This window comes from Castor canadensis, chromosome 11 (assembly GCF_047511655.1).
Source record: "Castor canadensis chromosome 11, mCasCan1.hap1v2, whole genome shotgun sequence".
NCBI lineage: Eukaryota > Metazoa > Chordata > Mammalia > Rodentia > Castoridae > Castor > Castor canadensis.
In genome coordinates, this window is record NC_133396.1 from 914,102 (window position 1) to 934,785 (window position 20,684).

A 20,684-nucleotide genomic window follows, 5' to 3' on the forward strand; every position below is an offset into this window, starting at 1 on the left:
GGCTGGCAGGCGGGCTGGGCTTGCATGCCAGGTGCTGGAGGTAGAGAGGCTTTTTCTGCTTTGTTCTTCTCCTGTGTGGGTTCTGGAGCAGCTGTGGTCAGCTGCACAGTCTGGGGAGTAGAGCCATCCTCAACGTCTCTGGACAGAGTGACTCCAGAGGACCATCCCGCCATGCCTTTGGCCTCGGGCCTGTCTCCTGGTTGCCCCACCTGAGCTGCCTCATCTGGGCAGTTGTGCTGGGACATGTGTCTGTTGTGCTCAGCTGAGTGGCGCCACGCTTGGTGTTGGGGCTCTTCGGCTCTTGCTGCGTTCAGATTCCTGGTGGTTTCTGCCCATCCTGGCTTTTTTAGTCATCCCTCTTCCTCTCTTTCATTTATTTCTGTCCTCATTTTGTGTTTCTTTCTGAACTTGGTCCCTGCCCAGCCATATCGTCCACGCAGTTGTCTGTATTAACCCATCCAGCCACGGCCACCTGCTCCCCTGCCATCAGTGCATGGCTGGGCGTCCTCGCTGCGCTCCTTCTCGTCGGCCACATGGCATTTGGTGGCTCCTTTCAGCAGGGGCTTAAGCTTGAGGGGAGGGATGGTGCTGCTGGGAGACTTGCTGCCGTTTTAACACTGTGTGCACTCTTGGAAATATGTTGACAAGAACTGCTTTTCATGTCTTCCCCAAGGGGGTGTGCCTGTTTTCAATGCACCAACTTACTTTTCAGGAAGGGAGTCTGGGAGCAAGCGTCACTACCCCACTTGGATCCTTATGAGCGTGGCTCTGTGGTCTCCTTGCTTGCATGCCTCTTCTTCCTTCCCCATCTTCCTGTCACTTGTTCTGCTCAGCACGTGTTCTGGCCGCAGAGGTCCCTCTGTGCAGCCAGGTTTGCAGGTGTCTAGACTGGGGCCAGGTGCTGGTGTGTCCCTTCCTTCCCAGGCTCCATCATGTGGTATTTGTGCCCAAGCACCTGGCTGGCCTGTTCCTCTGGCCTCATGCTGACCTTATCCTGTGCTTTGGCTCCGACAGATTCCTGGTCGGGTGGCTTCCAGTGGTCTTCAGTCTGTCGTACACCGATGAGAACTCTCCTTTTTGCTGTGAAGGGCAGACAATGCATGGCTGATCTACTCTGTTACCAATGGCTTTACTAGTGACACGCCCCCCGGTCTAGACCCGAAACGTTAACGCCGGGAGCTCTCCAGGCCACTCACCCAGCGACGCTCATGGGGAATCAAAATACAAACTAAACGGACAGGCTCCAAGAGCTGCCACCGCCAGGGGCTGCCACCGTGGCCCCCACGTGAGCTCAGTTGTCACGGGGCTGGGAAGAAGAGCAGAGTATGGGAGACCATTGCAGAGAGAACCAGACTCCTGTCAAGAGCCTCTCAGCTCCCTCCAATGGTGGCAAACCTGCGCTCCCTGATGATCCTACCGCAGCTACCCGTCTTCTACTTGGTTAAGACAGTTTTGTATCATTTTGCTAAAAATTACTGGCTTAAATCTGTGTAAAGAAATCTGTCTTTTTATTGTTTCCTTCTTGTCTGTTTTTGCGGTCTTAAAAAAGATGTTGACCTTAAAGAATCCTGAGACTGATGCTGGCTTGGAGCTTCTGTGTAAAATAGGTGCAGGCAGGAGATGGGCACATGTGAATGTCTAGGATGTGTGTTGTTCTGTTTTTGTTTCTTGTGTTGTACTGTCTACTTTGGAGGAAATTTCTCATCAGAAATTGTGTGCATGTGTGAGTGTCTTGTGGGCCCCCATCAGCCCAGTTTTGGCATCTTGTGTGCCCTTCCCCATATAACTGAAATGCCTGTCATGACCAGAGGAGGTGGAGTGCAGGCTGCCAGGGAGCAAGGGCACAGCAGGTGTGTCCCCAGCAAAGTGCTATGGCGTTCTTCCCAGAGGAGGTGAGACAGAGTTGAGAACGCTGAAGAACTTGCACAAAGGCCTTGAGAGGATACTGGGGAGTTACAAGACTCAAAGCTAAGTGTATGTTTTGGGTTTCTATGGAGAGGATTGTGAATCAGAACACGGGGGTTGTGTTGGGGGCCATGTTTGGTTATTTTGGCAGAGTTTGTTGTTTCCTATGCCTTTGAATTTGAGAAGTTTCTGAACAGACTGTTAAGTACTACTGTGCAGATGGTGATGGTCTGTCATCACCTCCCTGCTCAAAGCCAGGGAGCAGGCTGGCCTAGATGCTGTGGTTTGCCCAGAAAGACCTGTGGCTGAAGGGAATCCACCCGGAAGCGCCAAGCAGTGGTGACTGCTCACCTGAATCTAGAGCCTTCACCTCCGTGAAGGGGTGGAGCTGCATGTTCCATGACCTTTGGAGGGACACCTGTGGGGTGGAGCTGCGTCTGGCTAGGAGGAACAGCCCCTGCAAGCTGGTCCTGTCCTGAGGGGCTGGGCTGCTCTGCCGCTGGCAGTTAGGATGCTGAGATGCTCTTCCCTACCTTGACTGCACCTGTCATGAGCACCGGATGTTAAGAGACAGCAGGGCCTGAGCTCTCTTGTCTGGGAAACGGCATAGTACATGTTGGGTCCATCTCTGTTTCTTCTTCCTGCCAGCCTATGCAGTGTGTTCCACTGGAAACTAGGCTCCTTGTGGAGGTGGGGCCTGACAGTGCCACCGTGGCGTCCCCTCCTTCCCAGAGCTCCCTGGCATTGACCATTGGCCCTGGAGCCCACGTCTGGTGTGCACTGGTGCCCCAGCCAGCCAGCCGTCTGGGTGCTTCCTTCCTAATCCTCACTGGTTTCTCTAAGCATTTTGGGGTGCAGGATCTTGACCAGATGGGGGCTGTGAGTCTGGAAGTGCAGAGGGAGGTCAGGGGAAGTTTGAGATTTTTGTTGTTGCGAGTGCACCCTTCAGGAGTTGAACCTCCCCTCTCAGAGAGCTGCCGGCGGCAACAGCCCTGCATGGCAAGTGTTTGTTGTAGATACCTGTGGTGCCGGAGGGGTGGTGCATGGACGTGGTCTTGGGACTGCATCCAGGTTCAGCCTGGAACTGCTGGGCTGCGCTGGAAGCGGACCCATCCCAAGTCCTCAAGGATGTGGCAGTGACAGTTCTTGCCCAATATTTAATCCCCATCATCACTTGCAGGAAACATAGTTAGAATGTGTGTATCAACCTGTGTCTTGGTGACCAGTCTCTGAGCTGTGCGTTTGTACTACCACTGTATTTGTGTACTTTAACAATTGTGTAAATAATAAATTCATAATGACTTCTACCTTTCTTCCCTGCCCCTTTTGTGTGGTCTTTATTTCATCAGCTGAGTTTTCAGTGTGATTAGATTAACCATGTGACAGCTAACTTTTTTGAGGATGGCATTCCTACTTGTCCTTTCTCAACCTGTGGGTATTGCGAAGCTGGTTGGAGCAGGCACTGGAAGGACACTTCCCATTTGGGGTGCACATGTTCCCTTGGGGATGTTGTGACGTTTCTCAGAACCCCTTTTTCCTCAGCTTAAGCACCTATAGGACATTGGCCCCTGGACCGCATGACCCTCTGGGCAGTGCTGGCCTGAAGTATTTGGGTACCTTAGGTTTTATGGAAGGTAGACAATGCAGTAAGCTAGCAGGATGACTGTTTACCCTGCCAAGGAGGATGGCTCTTGAGGGGACATCTGTCCCTCAGCCACACTTTTGGCCATGGATGCTCCTTGATTTGTCATAGCCCCCTACAGGTTTGGAGAGAGGGCATCCCTTGTCAACCCCTGACGAGTCCATGGTGACACACCCCTTCTGAGGGATAGAGTGACAGGTTATTGGAGCTGGCAGATCTGTGCCTATCACTTCACCTGTCCTATCTCTTGGGAGCCCTTAATCTGGACTCCATGCACTGGTGAACTTGGTGGCCCTCACTTGTAGCCCTCAAGTGTCAGCAGGACTTACTGGTCCAAACCCACTTGGCACTGCCCTGCATGTGGCACACGTGCACGTGTTGGAAGGAGACCCCTACTGCTCTTCTGACCCCACCAGGGCACCTGGCCTTGACTTGCTTTTTGCCTCTTTTCAGCTCCTCTTCTTCAGTCATTCTGTCTGTGCCCTGGCCTTCCGAGGTTGGCTTCTGCCTGCCTTGTGGGTTCCTGGAAGGAGCTGGTGAGGATTTCCTTGTCACTCCACTCTGAGCCCACAACTCCCTCTCTTTCCTGCCAAGAAAGTGTTGAGGGCCATGCCTCCCCCAGGGTTGTGTCCTTGGGATACAGTTTCTGTCCACTGCCCTCTGAAGATGCCTGTGCTGGAGGTTAAAGGGAGCTGGTCTTCGAGCCTGTGTGGACCTGGTAGACCCCCCATCCTTGAGGGAGATGGTCTAGACACTGAAGAGCCTGCAGGTCTGAGTGACTGCCTCCCAGCAGCTTTAGCAACGGGCCCCGGACAGCACAGCAGCGTCCACCAGCCACTAGGCCTTTTCTAGGTCCCACACATACCTGTTCCCTGGTGTTCTCTGCAGAGGCCCAGTGCTGGTACACCTCCCCTTATGTTCAGAGGTGTATGCATCACAGAGCAACCTAGCATGGGGGTTTGGGGCAGGCGGCAGGGATGCAGCAGCACCACGTGCTACCTAGGTTCCCGACTCATTGACACCCCCAGCACTGGTTTGGGGATGATGTAATGCAAGCCAATGTAGAGGTAGGTCTGGACAGGTGCACCTCAGGCATCTCTTGATCCGGGTTAGGGCCTCACAGGATATTGAATGTGACCCTCCTTTGGTGACTAAAACTGCCCCACCCACGGGACAAACTTGTTCACCCCATGCCCTGGAGCATCCCCAGTTTCCCCCAGAGGACTCAATGGCCTTCCTTGACTCTCTTCTGGCTCTCAGCCTCTCACCTCACCCACTGGGTCACAGTGTCACTGCCCCAAGTGCCTGGCTGCCCAGTAGCCACAGCTCAAGGGCAGGAAGTTCCTTTCTACCCTGTCTGGAAAACATCTTGAACCAGAGGTGCAGGCACATGTGACCACCTCACCCTCCTCACAGTTGCAGGGGGCTGCAGATGCTGCAGCCATGCCAGAATCTCACTGGCCTGTGTAGGCCTGAGGAGCTAAAATTCAGGGCCACACAGCATCATCTCCCCCATGAAGGCTCCAGTCCATTGTGGGTCCCTCCTCAGCCAAGCAGTACCCATCTTCCCAGGAAGTGATCCCATCTTGACCTCCTCAGAATACATTTGTTACCAAAGCCTGCCTTTGGGGGACTGCCCTTTCCTTAGCGTTTCATGTTCTGGCAAACCGTGCGCTTGGTTCCCAGTAGGTGTGGGACAGGATGTGGAGAAGAGCCTGGAGGGGGAGCACCTCTTGCTGCTCTCACCAGGGGGTAAAGCAGTTTAGGGGAACGTGAGGGCTGGCTTCATGTGGGAGATTCAGGAACCAATCCAGGAATAAGACCCCCAACAGCCACACCCTACTGGCAGCCACAGGACCAGTGTCTCCTGGGGCCCCAAGAAGCAGGGCTGGCTTCTGGCATGGTGCCTCTTAATTGTCCAGTGAGCCTACACCAAAATGCCACCCACTCCCCACCTTGTCCTTTCTCTCTGGTTCCTGGAGGCAGGAGATGGCCTGTCCTGAGCCCTGGGGTCCCTGCTGTTCCACTTGAAGTGGTGAAGTTAGCACACAAGGAAGACTCCCAGGATATGTGTGACCCTTGGCCTCAGTGCAAGGCCATGCAGCTGCCAGCACTGCCTGCCAGCAGAGTCCCTGGCAGAGGGGATAGGAAGACCAGACAGGAGGGGGTACCCCAGGGCCATGGGACTGCCAATCAGGGAGCTGCAAGCAGGTGCATGGCCTGAAGGAGCATGCCCCTGGCTTCTTCCCATAGCTGGGCAGGGTCAGGACCTACCAGGGGGCATGGGAGACTGGGCCTGAGACGTGAGCTCTCGCCTCCTTTTCCTTGCAGAGGAGCAGGGATGTGACGTCCCTCCGGCTGCACGCGGCCCGCCAGGGTGCCCGCTGCCGTCCCCAGCGCCCACGACGCACCACCTACTGAGGCGGCCCCAGCGGCCTCTGACCGGGCTCCCAGCCACGCAGGCCACCACTGGCCACAAGGGCAGGTGGGTGTGAGGTGCCCAGGGCGAGCCCAAGCGTTGAGCGCGGGCTGGACGGAGGAGGACGGGGAGCAGAGATCAGCAGGCGCTGACCACATAGAGCAAATTACCAGCCGACCAGAGGGGTGAATAAAAGAGGCAGGAAAGTCTATGTTTTAAAGCCCACACGCAGCGAACAGAGCTCGCATGCTCTATCTCAGCTCAGTCCCCTCACCGCTGGGGCTCGCAGGTCTCAGACCAGCCCACAGGCACAGCACCGTCCCCGCGGCCTCCAGGCACCTGTCTCTAGCACAGGTCCTTCCCCCGCCAGCCCCGTTTCTCCACGCCCTGTAAATACTGTGGCTGCTGAGCAACCCCTGGGGTCAGCCGGGACTGTTCCAGACAGACAGACAGCACTGCGAAAGCTGATGAGGACCAAAACCGCTTTGTAAGGATAACCAGGTTGTTTCTTAGCCAAAGTGGGACCCAGGGTGACCATCTTACTGCGCACAGCTCCTGGAGACAAACCCCTCTGAGACTCCCCCCACACGCAAGTTTATTTCCACACACTCAGGTGGAAGGAGCTCTTTGTCCCCTAGACCAAGAGAGATGGGCACAGTGGGGTCAGACGGGCACCAGGGAGGGAGGTTGAGGCAGTGCCCACCCGCCAGCCTCTCCCAGCCCCACCCTCTGATTAAAGTCGTGTTGTCTCCGAAGCATGGGTTTCTAGGTCCTTGACCACAGCGGGGTGGGGGACACGGGTTGCAGACTGGGTCCCTGGTGCAGGCGGCTTGTAACTGTGGGGCTTGGCTTCACCGCAGATTCACTTTGGAATGACACGGTTCCTACCCCGCCGCCTCCCCCCCACAAAACACTGACCCGCTGACCAGGCAGCCAGAGCCGAGCCGGTGGCCCTGCCTCAGCTGGTCCTGTTTGTGAAATAAATACGAGCGTTGCCAGTCTCTGTACCTCGTCCCTGCTCCCTGCTGGCCTGGCCTGGCCGCTCACACGCTGGTTTCCGGGGTATGAACCACCTCCCCGTTTTTCTCAGGCTCTGCCTTCAGGAAGTGCTCCACCTCCTGCGAGTCCACCCTCACGTCCATGGGGGGCTTGTGCAGCTCCTCTGCGGCCGAGGCCGTCGCCTCGGGCCGCGCAGCCTCAGACCTCTTCCCCATGCAGAAGAAGTTGCCCAGCAGCAGCACAAAGGAGGAGGTGAGCACCTCGGCCCCCGCCAGGAGGAACACGCACTTATAGACGTGCGTTGCGTCCAGCAGCTTGCCTGTAAGAAGACCCAAGTCACCAGCAGCTCCTGCAGGCACAACCACCACCTGGGACCAGGGCTCCCTCCCAAGCCTTGTGGAGTCGCTGGTGTCCACCTCACCCTGTCTCTTCCAGTGCTATCCACAGCAAACACCCTGCCACCCTCCCCAACTTCCTCTCCCTGCTCCTCCCTGCCAGGGAGCAAAGACAAGACTGAGGCTAAAAATGGAAGTGGCCTTGAGCGTTTGCAGAGTCACAGGCGTGGCCCCCTGCCCTACTGTGGCCCTCAGAGGCACTACTGAGCTCAATGTGGCCCTGCCCCTAGTGACTGAGGACCCCAAGACAGTAGCTCTGGGCTTGCCTCCTCACCTAAGACCCTTTTGGGGGAAGGGGGCACCAGAGGCTACAGGGCGCTCAAATATGGCTGCAGGATGGGCTACAGACCCAGATCCAGGATGCAGGGTCTTCCCACAGACCAGAGCCTGACAGGGCTGCCCCCCAGTTAAAACTATTCCCAGTTTATCTAGAGTTTTCTCAGTTGACCTTTACAAAGGAAAGAAAGGCCCTAGCAAACACTGCCCCTGCCCCTGTGGTGCACCAGTGCCGCAGAGGAGCTGCCAAGGCCCTGTCTGGGCTGTCAGGCATCCTCCTGTCCTGGCTCGGGGGCAGTACTCACACTTGGCACCTGCCAGCCCTGGCCTCCACCTCACCCCTTTCCGAATCTCCCCTAGGACCACCATCCTCCACCTCTTAAAGCAGGTGTCTGACAAGAAGGGCAGGTGGGCCAGCTCCAAATGGGTGGCCCTCCCCTGAGAGGCAAGTCCACGCCCTGCCCTGGCCCCCAGAAGCACTCACCACCCGATGGGGGTCCAATGAGCACGGCCACGGCCTCCAGCAGCAGCACAAGACCAATGGCACTGGAGAACTTGTGGGTGCCCACGATAGCCATGAGCACCTCGAACTGCAGAGCCCCCACCATGCCGTAGGAGATGCCAAAGAAGATGCAAAAGACCACCAGGCCATCGTAGTCACTGGCCGTGGAGCCTGTCAGGTCAGTGAAGCCATTGAAGAACATGGCGAAGCTGAAGAGGTAGACAGAGTAGGGCCGCACTTTCTTGAGCCCGGTGATGAAGCCAGCCGTGGGCCGGGCAAAGATGTCGATGAAGCCCAGGATGGTGAGCAAGAAGGCAGCCTTGGTGTCCGGCACACCCAGGTCCTTAGCATAGCTAACCACAAACACAGGTGGCACAAAGAGCCCCAGCACCATGATGGAGGCGGCCACTGCATAGATGAGGAAACCGCGGTCCTTGAAGACGCTCAGATCCAGCAGGCGCTGGGATGGCCGCCGGGGCTCTGGTTCTCCACTCGACTTGGGAGCCACTAGTGGCCTCATGAGTGCAGCACACACACAACAATTGAGCAGCAGGCCCCCCAGGATGAGGAAGCCACCCCGCCAGCCATAGTGGTCTTGCAGCAGCTGCCCCAGTGGGGACAGTGCACACAGGAACACTGGACTGCCCGCTGCTGCTAGCCCGTTGGCCATGGGGCGCCGCTTGTTGAAGTATCGGTTGAGCATGATGAGGGAGGGCTGGAAGTTGAGAGCCAGGCCCAAGCCTACAGAGGAGGGGGCGGCATGAGACCCTGCCCAGACCCACCGTGCTCCTGCCCACAGCTTCTCCCAGGCACAGGCTCCAGGCTCCACCTTAAGTGTTGGGGCCCCTGCCACTCGCTCCCTGTGGTGCCACAGCCCACAAGTCCCTCCCACCTCTCGGGTCCCACTCACCAGTGATGACCCCCGTGGTGAGGTACACCTGAATGATGCTTCTGCAGAAAGAGGCAGCCACCATGCCCAGGGAAGCGAACAGGCCACCCACGAGCATGACAGGCCGGCAGCCAAAGCGGTTCACACACACGCTGCAGAGTGGGCCTGTGGGAAGCAGGAGCTAAGGATGGGGCCAGGCCTCTAGCCAGTCTGCCCTTTCCATGCCCACTGTCCACTGTGAGCTCAGGGTCATTTCCCAGGCCTGCTGCCTGCAGCTGGTCCCTCTCACCCAGCAGCTCTTTAGGTGTGCCCTGAGCACTGTGGAGCAGGTTCTCCAGGTTCTCAGTGCAGGTAACAGGTGGACACCTGGCAGAGCCCAGCTCCCTCTGGGATTCTTCCCATTCATCTAGCAGCCTGCTCAGATCATCAGGGGTTAGCCATCTTCTCTAAAGAACTGCTCATGGGAACCCTTTCCTCTGGGACCATTTATAAATAAACCCACGATTTTGGACAGGGGCCAAGACAGACTTCCACTGGGCCTTGTCAGACCCTACAGGGCTTCCTGGCAGGATCCCCATCACAAGGGCTTTCCTCAGGTTGCCTCAGCCCTGGGACAAACCCCACACACTTGGTCTCCAGTGGCCACCAGGCAAAGCCAGCTAGCCCCCAAACCCCAGGACAAGTAGCCCGGCTATGGATGGCCTCACCTGTGCCATAGAGCATAGCCAGGAGGATGGAGGAGATCCAGGCTGTGTCACTGTAGCCAATCCCGAACTCATGAATGAGCTCTTTGAAGAAGACGCTGACGGCCTTGGGGAAGGCATAGGAGAAGCCTGTGATGACGAAACAGCCGAAGAGGACGGCCCAGCCCCAGCCGCCATCCGGGGCCTTGACACCCGTGGGACCATCATCCACCACGGCTCCTCCCATGGCCAGGAGGGCTGGTTCTGCCTCACCTGAGAGAAAGGAAGCAGAGCCGATTCAGGTTGCCAAGGTGATCATCTCAGCCACAGCCCAGCAGGCAGTGGGACAGAGACAGCCAAGACACCTAGGGAGCCCCAGGACTGGCCCGTCTGCCACTACAGCAGGGGCTCAGCCATTGGCAGCCTTCTAGGCTGTGTGTGGCTCTTAGGGAAAGACAAGGGCCCTGATGGACTCAAGCAAGTACTGGGGCCAGGGGAGGGCGAGTCCTTGAGGAGGCTTTCACCCAGCCCACAGAAGCAAATCCTGGGCAGGTAGGAGCTATCCCAGACCCCGCACCGGCCCAGGACCCACTTCCCTTTTTGTAAATCCCAGTTTAGCTCACGCAAGACAGAGCACGTCAGAATGCCGGGGCCAGAGTTCCATCTTTCTGCCCCACCCCCTCATTAGTCCCCTAATCCCAGAGGTCAGCCTGGCAGCCTCATCCCCACCTCACCAAGGAGAGAGCTGCAGGAGGATGAGGGCTGGCGTCCGACCTGGGGCGTTCAATCCAGCCTGCTCTGCCTTTCCCCACCAGCGCTATGCTGTCAGCCAGCACCCTGGGGAGAAAAGCAGTAAGGTTGGCAGACGTTTATGGTGTGAACACCCAGGCCACCAAGGAGCCCCTGAACAGGAAGGAGAGCTGCTATGGACCCTTCCACTCTGACAGCTCGCCCCGGGAGCTCTCTCAGCTCTACCCCGTCCCTTTGCTGGCACGCACCACACGAATGCTAGGGACTGGGCCCTGGTGTGGGGCCCAAGGGCTCAGGGGCTCCACAGGCCCACCTTCCCAGGATGCATCTTGCCTCTGACCACATAGTCTTGGCAGAGCCTGAGACACCCCCTTACCCCCCGCCCCGGTCCTCAAGGACAGGGCCAAAGGAGTATCATATGCCACAGTAAAGACACTGTGAGCAAGAGCACGGGATGGCTTATATCCTCATCATCAGTGCTGAGTTGAAGACTCCTAAGATGATACACAGCAGGGATTTTTTTTTTTTTGGTCTCGGCAGTACCAGTTTTTGGACTCAGGGCCTTATGCTTGCTAGGCAGGCACTGTACCACTTACTTAAGCCATGCCTCCAGCCCTTTTTGCTTTAGTTATTTTTCAAATAGGGTCTTTCAGTTATTCACCTGGACTTGGATCCTTCTATTTTATACTTCCCCTGTAGCTGGGATATCAGTAGTGTCCTCACCACACCCAGCTTGTTTGTTGAGATGGGTCCTCACTAACTTTTTGCCCAGGCTAGCCTCAAACTTCGAGCCCCCTGATCTCTGCTTTCTGAGTATCTGGGATAAGACTGAAAAAATATGTGTATTTTCAGAATGCATTTTGACACAATGAAACTGTAGGAAAGCATGGGAACCCCAGACACAGAATTCAAAGGGTGGTCACAGGGAGAATGAGAGGAGTGACTAATCTGGGGTCCCCACTTATTTGGATTGTGATACAGTAGTCTGTGCACTTTTCAAAATGAATTACGTGGTCATGCAAGGCTGAGGGGGCTGTCCAGAGCCAACAGTAAGAAGCCCAGCTCTGCACGTCCGGGTGCCCCACTACAGACAATGACAAGGCATCCTGAGCCCAGTGTTTGTTGGGGACCATGAATTCTGCACATACAGGTGCCCCCCCGCTCAAATATAGAGGAAGCAGCCAGGGCCACTGCAAAGGCTGGACCCTCCCTGGAGCTTCCAGGGTCCATAAGAGACAGAGGAGGGGAGGCGGGAACGTCACTACCTGCTGCAGATGAGGTGCCTCCTGAACGGGGGTCTTAGAGGACAGGCAGAGGGTCAGGAGGAACCAGAACATGCAGGAGGGCACAGCATGTTCTGAGACCTTCAAGGCCTGTGACTGCCATGTGAGGCTCATATCGGTATTTTCAGTGCCAAGAGATGTTGGCATCTGGACAGGAAGCTCCCAGTCAAGGCCTGATACTGGGGCTGTCCTCACCTAGCCTGGGGTGCCAACCACACTGAAGTGTCCTCACCAGTGTGACCCCAGCCTGTCACCCAGAGACCCTGCAAAGTGAGAGCTCTCAGCAAGTTTACAATTTGCCAACCAGGGGACAACCAGGACTCTGTGCTGCTGCTTGCCAACAGGACAGAGTAAGGGACTTGCGATTTCCAAGAGACAAGGGGCCTCATAAGTCCAGGTTGCCTTGGGTGAAGGAGGTCTACAGACCTCATCTCCCAGGGTAACAGAACATGGACAGGCTGAGGTGCAGACTGATGCTCCAAGAAAATCCCTGAGGCTGCCCTGGGGGGACCCACAGGGGAGGAAGTACCCCACCAGGGGCCACCTCCTGCAGCATACCCATGGGCACATCCCAGCAGGCTGGCCTTTTGGTGACATTTACCCTCCGAGGGAAGCATGCAAACCAGCACAGAAATAACCCGGCCTCTGGGTCATACAGAAAGCTGATCTGGGGGCAGAAGGGGGTGCCTCTAGGTCAGGAGAGGCTCCAGGGTGCTCCCCATGGCTATCCTCAGAAGTCCTTCAAAGGTCCAACACCCCTAGCTACTAGAATTTGAACAGGGGCAACCCATGGCATGGGTGCATGGGAGTCCCTTGACATAGCCCTTCCAGAACACCCCACATCCAAGGCCCAGAGCACCCTCTCCAGTCAGAGCGGTGGGGCCCCTGTCCTCTCCCCTCTGCCTACTCTGGGGGGGCATGGAGGCTAGCACAGAATTGACACACGACCCTGCTGCCCCAGGAAGGCAGACCAGGTCTCCACAGCAGCCCAAGCCCTAGGTTCTGTGGCCTGCCCAGGTGCCCAGTAAGTGCCAACAGGGAGGCTGGCCTGTACGGGGGAGGGATGAGCCTTGGCCCTGCCTTTGTGGCCCACACTGGCATTATATTCCTTCCAAACGCATTTCAAGCCCCTGAGGGCCAAGGAAACAGGCACAGTGAGGCTAGCACTAGCCTGTCAGGGTGGAGGGGGCAAGGGTCCTGCAGGGAGAGGAGGAAGGGCCTCCTTCCTCCCCGACCGCCCCTTGTGCAAACAGATAACCAGCAGAGGTGGCCGTCCCTCTGCCCTGTCCCCAAGCAGTGAGCAGAGGTGTGCTGGCAGAGGGGGCCAGAGGGTGGGCCCAGGGCTGGCCTGCCTGGGCCCTGCACCCACCTCCACCGACCTGTGCAAACTGCTCTGCATCCTGGTGACCCTGCAGGCTGTCAGCTCACATCGTCTGTGCAAGGGCCAGTGGAGTGGAAACACTGGCCTCCTTTGCCAGACTGGACCCTGCCGCTTCACGGAGTCGAGGCCAGGGCTGGGGCCCGGGGAATGCCGCCCCGAGGATGGCTGTGCTAGCCCCTGTGAGGAAGCTGGGGGCCTGTTCCAGCTTGCTCTGGGAACTTCCTTCTCCGCAAGGCTGGAGTCAGTGGCTGAGGCCACCCAGAGCCGCCCTCTCCACACCACCACCCCCCCGCCGCCGCCAGGCCTGCAGGACCTCCCAAGAGTCCATGCGGCCCTCCACCCCTAAGAAATTAAGGAAGGGCCCCAAAGCCAAACGCCCGGAGGGCGGCTCTGAAGTCCTGGGCGCCCCTCCCGCCGCACCGTCCCCGGGGTAGGCAGGTGGGGAGGAGGGCTCGGATCGCGCTGGGCGGGGCTGGGCGGGTCCGGCCCGGGCCGAGGGCTGGAGGGGCGGGGGAAGGGAGGAAGCTCCGCCCGCGCGGCCGCTGGACGTGGGGGACGTGACCGCGCCGAGGGAGGAGCCGCTGCCGTATTGCCTGGAGTAGGCGCCCTCACCCCGCTACCGTACTTGCCTGCGCGCGCGACGCCGCCCGCACGCTGTCCCCTCCGCAGGGCGGGGCCGGGGTGGGTGCCCCCTCCACAACCCATTTCCCAGATGGGGACTGAGGTCTGTGTTCACCTGAACTGACTCTGTGAGGACCCCAGGCGCTGTCTGCTCCTGCCCCGCCCCCGCGCCAGTGCCCAGTGGCAGGTGGCCCAAGGCCTGATCCGCTCAGTGTCACCACCCAGAAGAGGCTTTTCACTAGCCCCTCCTTCCCCTTCCACACGGCCAGGTCACTGAAGGACCCACACTGGAGCCAGCGAGCTTGGCACATTGGGTACCCTGTGGGGTCCTAACCACTGGTCCCTTCCACATCACTCCTTAATGACTGGTCTCTTGCTGTCCCTCCAAACTTAGGCGTTTATGCTCCAGGCAATGAAGACTAAATAGCCTTATAGGTATCAGGCCCTGCCCAAGGTCACTAGGAGTGTGGGGCAAATCTACCCTGGGCCACAGCCTCCCGATGGCCATTCCAGGCTCTGTCCACACCTGAAAGCCCTGGGCAGGAAGGTTCCACACCTGCTCGGGCAGTGTCCCCTGGGCAGTGGGGGGGGTCGGCACCCCCTCCCCATACTCTCCTAGCCATATTATCAGTCTCTCCCCACTCCGTGGAAGTCCAGACACTCACGGGACTGTCGTCGTCCCTCTCAGCAGAGACAGACCCAGAACCCAACAGACACCAGCTAACTCTTGGGCCTGTGGAATGACACTGGGGAGCCCTGGGGAAAAAACCTCACCTCCACAAGCTGCACCCACCCCTGCTGTCAGCTTTGGATAGCTCCGAGGTCTGGGTTGCATGGGAGAGGCCACCCTACCGACCCTACCGTTTGCAGTCCCTCAAGCCAACCAGAGGGCCTGGCTGGTCATCACATCTTGTCAGCAGGGACATGCAGCTCAATGTCTGGGACAGAAAAGACACTGGCCCTCGGCTGTACCTTTGCCCCTCACCCAGATTCTAGGAACCCCAGTGGCGGATAGCCCAGAGCTAATAATGGCTTCCCTTTCACTCCAGCCTGCCTTTTGATTGGCCCAGCGTCGAGGCAGGTACTTCATCAACCCACTTTTTAGAGAAGAAAACTGAAGTCTCAACCGGTTTTCCCACAGGACGAACATACTGGAGAGAACCTAGTCCATTCTGGAGGGAGACCTCCCACTTCTGGGTGCCGGTTCTGCCTGGCTGCTAGCGGTGCACCGAGGCTGGGTGTGGGTGGTGAGTTTAGGGTAGTAGTAAGAGGAGAAGGAGGGGCCGGAGTAGAAAGCCCGAGGACACACGGACGCACGGACACACACACACCCGGTGCCGGAGCCGGAGCGCACGTGCGCCCCTCTCCCTGGGCAGGCGGCCCCGGGCAAGGTTCAGGAAGGGCCGCAGCATCCCCACCAAATATAGCCCGTGCGCCCCGGCCGCCCGCTGCCCAGACCGAGCTATTAATACCCGGGACCGCTCGGCCGCCCGCCGCAGCTGCATCCTGGCCAGAGACCAGTCCCCGAGGGCCGCCCGACGGATGGGCGTCCGCGCGGGCGGGGAGGCGAGGCCGGGCAGTGGGATGCGAAGGCGCACGGTGGCTGCCCGGAGTCCTCGGTGGGACCGCAGGGGTGGGAGGGCTCGTGCAAGCCCGGGGTACCCTCGGGGCAGGAGGCCCTCGGGGCATGGGCAAGGGGCTGAGGGGCGCCGGTCTAGCGGAGGACCCCAGCCCGACGCGGGCCCAGGCCCCAGGGAGGCTCGGTGGGTCCCTGCCCCGGCCCGCGCGCCGAGCATCCGGGCCGCACCTACCTGCCGCCGCTGGCCGCTAGCCGCCGCGCCCGCCTCTGCCAGCCTCGGCTGCCGGGCGCCGCGCCGGGGGCGATTTTAAGTGCTCTGGTCGCTCGCGCGGCACGTCCCCCGCGCACGTCACCGCCGCCTGGCGCCGCCCCTGGTCGCCCCGCCCGGACCCCGCGCCTCTGCGGGAGGGGGCGCCCCGCTGCCGCTCCCCGACGGCGCGGCCCTGGGCCCAGAGACCCCCGGCCCGAACCCGCTCTGTCGGCACCCCGGGCAGGGACCCCAGCCCGGACACGCGCCCTCTCGCCGGCCAGTCCTCCTCCTCTGCGCCCTCGGACCCAGGGCACCCGCCTCGCTGGGCCTCGAGTCTCCGCCCGCTGCTCCTCAGCCCCTCCGTTTCCCCTCCCAAGACCGCAGTTTCCGTCTTCTACCGCTCCGGCAGGAACTGGGCCTAATCCCTACCACCTCCACCTCCGGGACTGGAACCCCTCGCCCCCATGTCCGAGCCGCGCGCTCTGGCTGGTGGGCACGCGCACCCACAGCACCCCACGCGGCCTGGGGCCCGCGGGCCACCACGGGGTCCACTAGCCTAGTTCAGCTCTTTGCATGCAGGCCTCCTTCGCACCTGCGCCCTAACCAAACCTCTGAGGCCTGCGTGCCCTGGGTGATCTTGGGCAAGGCGGTCGGTCAACCTCTCTGAAGTTCCGTTTCCCTGGGTGGCTCCAAGCCCTGCCAAGTCGATAGAGTCGCAGATCCCAGCCCTGCTCCAGCCGCCTCTCTGTTCCCGGCCCAAAGCTGGAAGTGGGCGCCAGCAGGTACCCCCCATCCTGCACCACACACACTGCCCACGGGCCAGGGCTGGGGGAAGGTGGAGCGATGCTTCTGAGCCAGGAAGTCCCTGCGCCTCCTCTGCCCCACTTTTCTTACCACTGCATGGAAATAACCGGGTGCTTTGGGTGCTAAGGTTTGAGGAGGCGCCAGGAGTTTGACCTTTGGTGGCCAGAGCCCAGGACACCACTTGTCCTTGGGCAGCCAGCCTGGGACACTCCTCACTATCTTGTAAATGACAACCGGGTCTCTGGGAGCTAAAGAGGCTGAGATGGGTGAGGAGTGATGGAGGACCCTCCCCCGACCCCAGGCCATGGGCATCCACCTTCTTGGTGGTGGTAAAGGGAAGGCAGCCTGATGTTGGCCTTGACTCCCAGAGTCCACCGTCTGGAGCCTCCAACCTTCTGAGATGCCCCGTGCAGGAAGGCACTGCTTTTTCTATCAGGTACTAAGTGTCCACCCTCTCGTGGGCCCCCATGGGAAGAGACATGCGGGGTCTGACCCCTACCCATCCTCGAGGCCTGTCCATCCCTTACCCCAACGTGCTGAAGACATTCCATGCTCCTGTGAGAATCCTGCAGGCTCCAGCAAGTGGGAATGGGGGCCTCTGCCTCGTGCATGAGGACCTGGACAGGTGGCCGAACCCCCTCAGGTTGTCTGTCTGCAAGATCTCCACAGGATCTCAATGTTCTGGCCCAGTGTCTTGTGGCAACCGCCTGAATGCTGCACAACCAGCATTCCACAGCGGTATCCTAGCTTGGAAGCGCAGCCAGGGGCGGGCAAGGCCTGGAAGAGCTACAGAAAAGAGTCTCGAAACTCTCCTCTGCCTCAGCTGGGCTAGGGGCTGCTGCAGACACCCTGAACATCTGCATGGGGCATGGGAATTAGCCTCACACAGCTTGCTGGGCCTGCAGACTCCTTGTGGGTAGGAGCTGTGCAGTTCTCTGCCCTATACCTCCCCTCGACCCTTCCTTTGGACCAAATAGCTCAGAGCCGCCAATGAGGGGAGGGAAACCAAGCCAGGGTGCCCCAGGTCTCACTGCCAGGACAGATATTACCTACTTCTGAGGCCTAGTACCCTCTGGACAATCCCATACTCGCCTTCTGAGGGAACCAGAGGACACCCAGGGCCCAGAGCTCACAAGAGAAATTCCTAATGGCACGAGTGGTGGCTGGAGCCCACTGGGAAGGTGGGAAGAGTCAGCTGGGCATGGTGTTGGGGGAACCCATCCCAGACCTGGCTCCAGTTTCTCCACAGTGGCCTGGGCCAGCTCCCAGCCCAAGACTGTCCTTTTCTGAAAGGATGGAATAGAGGACTTGGGAAGGTGCAGCTTCCCAGCACTGCCCCCCCACAACCCAACCAGCTCTCCTCCACAGTCCACTGTGCTCCAGCCAGGCACCCCTACTTGTACCATCCTCCAGGTCACAGCTGCAGGCCCCATCAGGCCCTGGAATGTGCTCAAGGAGATGAGGGAGGGCTGGGACCCCCGGAGGCATCCCTCCACCTTTCTAAAAGCATTGTCCGTCTGAGCGAGAAGATAGGAAGAATCTGCTGCACCTGTCACCTGTCGCACAAGCAAGTATCCAGTCTCCAGACAGGGCGGGAGCCAGCCCCACCTCCATCTCCAAAGTGATCTTAGAAAAGGGCAAAGGATTTTCTGAGGGTCCCTTTGGCAGCTGTCCCAGGGAGGGTGAATGGACAAGCTTCTACTCCTGTCAGGTTCCAAGGAATCTGCTGGGGCCTGCAGGGCCACACACCCCCACCCCCACCTCTTGGTCCCTCAGGAATCCCGGCATGATCTCCTGATTGCAGGCCAGGCCTGGCTGTACCACCCAGTACCAGCTGCCACCCCATGGATGGGACTGGGGCCAGGACAGGCCAGGTCAGGTGAAGAAAGCCGAGTCTCAGGGACAGACATTCTGGCCCAGCCACAACCCCCCTCCCTGGGGTCCACAGCTGCCCAGCTCCTGATCCTGCTGCCTGAGGGCTCCCTACCCAGAGGATCTAATGACACAACTGGTGTAGCCTGTCACTCCACACCTGGGGCCACACCTTCCCAGACTCCAGGCTCCTGCCAATGTGGTGGGAAGCAGCCCTTCCTCCACCCAGGCTGGAAGGAGGTGCAGCTGTGTGAAGCCAGTGAGGACAAAAGCCCAGTGGGGCAGAGCCTGGACCCAGGACCAGAGATTTGAGCCTAACTCTGCCCCTCCCAGAGCTTTTCTTTTCCTCCTAACATCTCCAGGCTCCCAGAAAAATAAACATATTAACCTGGCAGCTGCCTGGCCCTCCCACTGAGCAGCAACCCAGGCTGTGACCGAGGTGGAAACAGTCAGACCTGAGCCCAGCCCAGCCTGCACACCTGTGCTGCTGCCCACTGTAGGTGTTCAGCATGAGGTGTGTTTGTGCCTGGGTGTTGGGTGTGTTGGTGTGTTTTTTGGGTGAGTTTGTGGGGATTCGGTGTGTGTATGTGCATTTGTTGGATTTGTGTATGCATTGTGTTGGGTGTGTTTCTATGTGTTGTTGGGCGTCTGTGTGGGTATGCATGGGTGTTGGGTGTGCTTGTGTGTGTTTGCTGAATGGTGTGTGTGTTGGGTATGTTTGTGTGGGAGTATTGGCTGTGCTCGTAAGTGGATGTCGTGTGAATTTGTGTGAGGGTGTTCAGGGTGTTTGTTGGGTGTACTTGTGTGTGTTTGCTGGGTATGTGTGTTGGATGTGTTTCTGTGGGGGTGTTGGCTGTGTTTGTGAGTGAGTGCTGTGTGTATGTGTGGAGGTGTTGAGTGTATCTGTTGGGTGTGTGTATTGACTGTTGTACATGGGTGCTGGGTGTCTGTGTGTGGGTGTGCATGGCTGTTGGGTGTACTTATATGTTTTGAGAGTGCATATGTTATGTGTTTGTTGGGTGTGTCTGTTGGGTATGTTTGTGTGTGGGTGTTTGTGGGTGTTGGGTGGCTGTTTTGGCCTGTGAGTGTGAGTGTGAGTGGTCTTGGGAGCAGCTGACTTGTGCTGACCAGATCCTCTCTACAGTGGCAAGAAGAAACTCTCTTCCATGTCACCTAGAGCCAGAACTGGACGGGGATGGTGCATCTGGAACATTTAGTACCAGAACCACTGTGACCACCAGGTCCTCCCTGGTAGGTCCTTCCCTCCTGACAGCCCCCCAAACCTCTCATGGTGCTTTGTGCACCCTGCAAAGAAGCCCTGTTTTCTTCCCACCCACACTTACCCTGCCTTGGTGCCAGCCCAGATTAGTGTTCCTGTGTTCGACTTCAGGTTCACCAGCCCCTCCCTACACCATCTGCTCTGGATCATCCTTGGGCAAATGGGGGCTGCACCCTAGTGCCTGGCTCACCTCCCCTGCTATCTTCCTGATGTAGCCGGATGCCCTCCACTGAGGTCTGCTTGTACAGCCATGAGTGGGCTCTTGCAAGTGAGGGACTCTGAAATCCCTTCCCCCGGGGACACAGATTCTAAGGATGTCAGCCTCTACCCAGGATCACTGCTCCCTTGGGAGAAGTTGGACACATTAGTGTCTGTCCCTTGGCCACAACCTGGGACTGCCCTCCGGAGACTCTCCTTTGCTCTTTTATAAATGAAGAGACAGCAGAATTCACCCACAGTCTAGCCTTCCCTATGGGGTGGGAAGGCGTGGGGCAGGATTAACAGGGAGGAGACACTGGCCCTGCTGGGTGGTGGACCAGAGGGTCCAAGAGAGCAGCCCCAGCTCCCACCCAGCCAGCTTTGGGGCTCCTGGGACTCTTGTTGGCTCTCCTTCAAGCAAAGTGTTGTACCCTTTCCTGAGCACCCAGGGAGCACAGAGAACCTTACCTGTCAGCTTAAGACCCCAGGGAAGCCATTGAGCCTGTGCCATGGTGCCAGAGTCTTCTATGCTGAGGACAACCAGGTTAAACTGGGAACTCCCAGGGTCAAGGTAAGTATGAGAATCTTGGGCAGGAAAGCTGTGACTGTGGAACCAGCAGTGTCAAAATGTCCCCCACCTCTGAACATTGGGGACCAAGTCTTCTACACATGAGCCTTTGGGGGACATTTCAGATCCAAACCATAATAAGATTTCAGAAGGTTGCAGCATCCCAAGGTGGACCAGGCAGGAGGACTCACTACCAGCATGATTGTTGGCAAATGACCTCATTTCCTTGCCTCATGGGCCTTTTGGTGGGGGTGCAGGGGGAGCTGCTTAAGCATCCTTACATCATGACCACTGGCATTCTTTGAGCAAATGCAAGGCAGCCTTTCCTGTCCTAGCCCTACAAGTGTGGCACCATTTTGCCTGTAGTTTCTATTGGAAGTCACCAAGGC

General features: G+C 58.4%; 2 protein-coding genes across 12 annotated transcripts in view; one reads left to right on the plus strand and one right to left on the minus strand.

Annotated features, from left to right (window-relative positions):
• Csnk1d (casein kinase 1 delta) overlaps nucleotides 1-7,476 on the plus strand; it is a 29,930-nt gene extending 22,454 nt beyond the window's left edge. For 2 of the 6 annotated variants that reach the window (XM_020188289.2, XM_020188282.2), the window contains one exon: nucleotides 1,015-3,218. Coding sequence is in view for 2 of the 6 variants with exons in the window: in XM_020188282.2 (XP_020043871.1) it covers nucleotides 1,015-1,065 (51 nt within the window). In the remaining 4 variants the exon portion in view is untranslated. Of the gene's footprint in view, nucleotides 1-1,014; nucleotides 3,219-5,878 lie in introns of those variants that run through there. The other 4 variants (XR_012438395.1, XR_012438394.1, XR_012438396.1 and 1 more) reach the window with 4 other exon arrangements.
• On the minus strand, nucleotides 1,090-15,635 carry Slc16a3 (solute carrier family 16 member 3). 6 transcript variants are annotated; one of them, XM_074044836.1, is made up of 6 exons: nucleotides 15,557-15,623; nucleotides 10,440-10,547; nucleotides 9,735-9,978; nucleotides 9,049-9,192; nucleotides 8,121-8,879; nucleotides 1,090-7,284 (listed from the first exon to the last, which is right to left on the minus strand). In XM_074044836.1, the coding sequence occupies exons 3-6, from the start codon at nucleotides 9,955-9,957 to the stop codon at nucleotides 7,010-7,012; spliced, it is 1,401 nt and encodes a 466-aa protein (XP_073900937.1). In that variant the 5' UTR covers nucleotides 9,958-9,978; nucleotides 10,440-10,547; nucleotides 15,557-15,623; the 3' UTR covers nucleotides 1,090-7,009. The 6 variants fall into 6 exon arrangements, with proteins under 6 accessions (XP_073900937.1, XP_073900936.1, XP_073900938.1 ...); XM_074044835.1 differs by lacking the exon at nucleotides 15,557-15,623 and adding an exon at nucleotides 13,123-13,584; XM_074044837.1 differs by lacking the exon at nucleotides 15,557-15,623 and adding an exon at nucleotides 13,113-13,584.
• Nucleotides 15,636-20,684: the final 5,049 nt, after the last annotated feature.

Bases quoted from the DNA above. Each gene is read 5' to 3' on its own strand.
- Slc16a3 (XM_020188267.2), bottom strand. From the start codon at position 9,957: ATGGGAGGAGCCGTGGTGGATGATGGTCCCACGGGTGTCAAGGCCCCG. The intron at 8,880-9,048 runs GTGAGTGGGACC...CCTCCTCTGTAG, and splicing joins CACCACGGGGGTCATCACTG to GCTTGGGCCTGGCTCTCAAC. The intron at 7,285-8,120 runs GTGAGTGCTTCT...GTCTTCTTACAG, and splicing joins CATTGGACCCCCATCGGGTG to GCAAGCTGCTGGACGCAACG.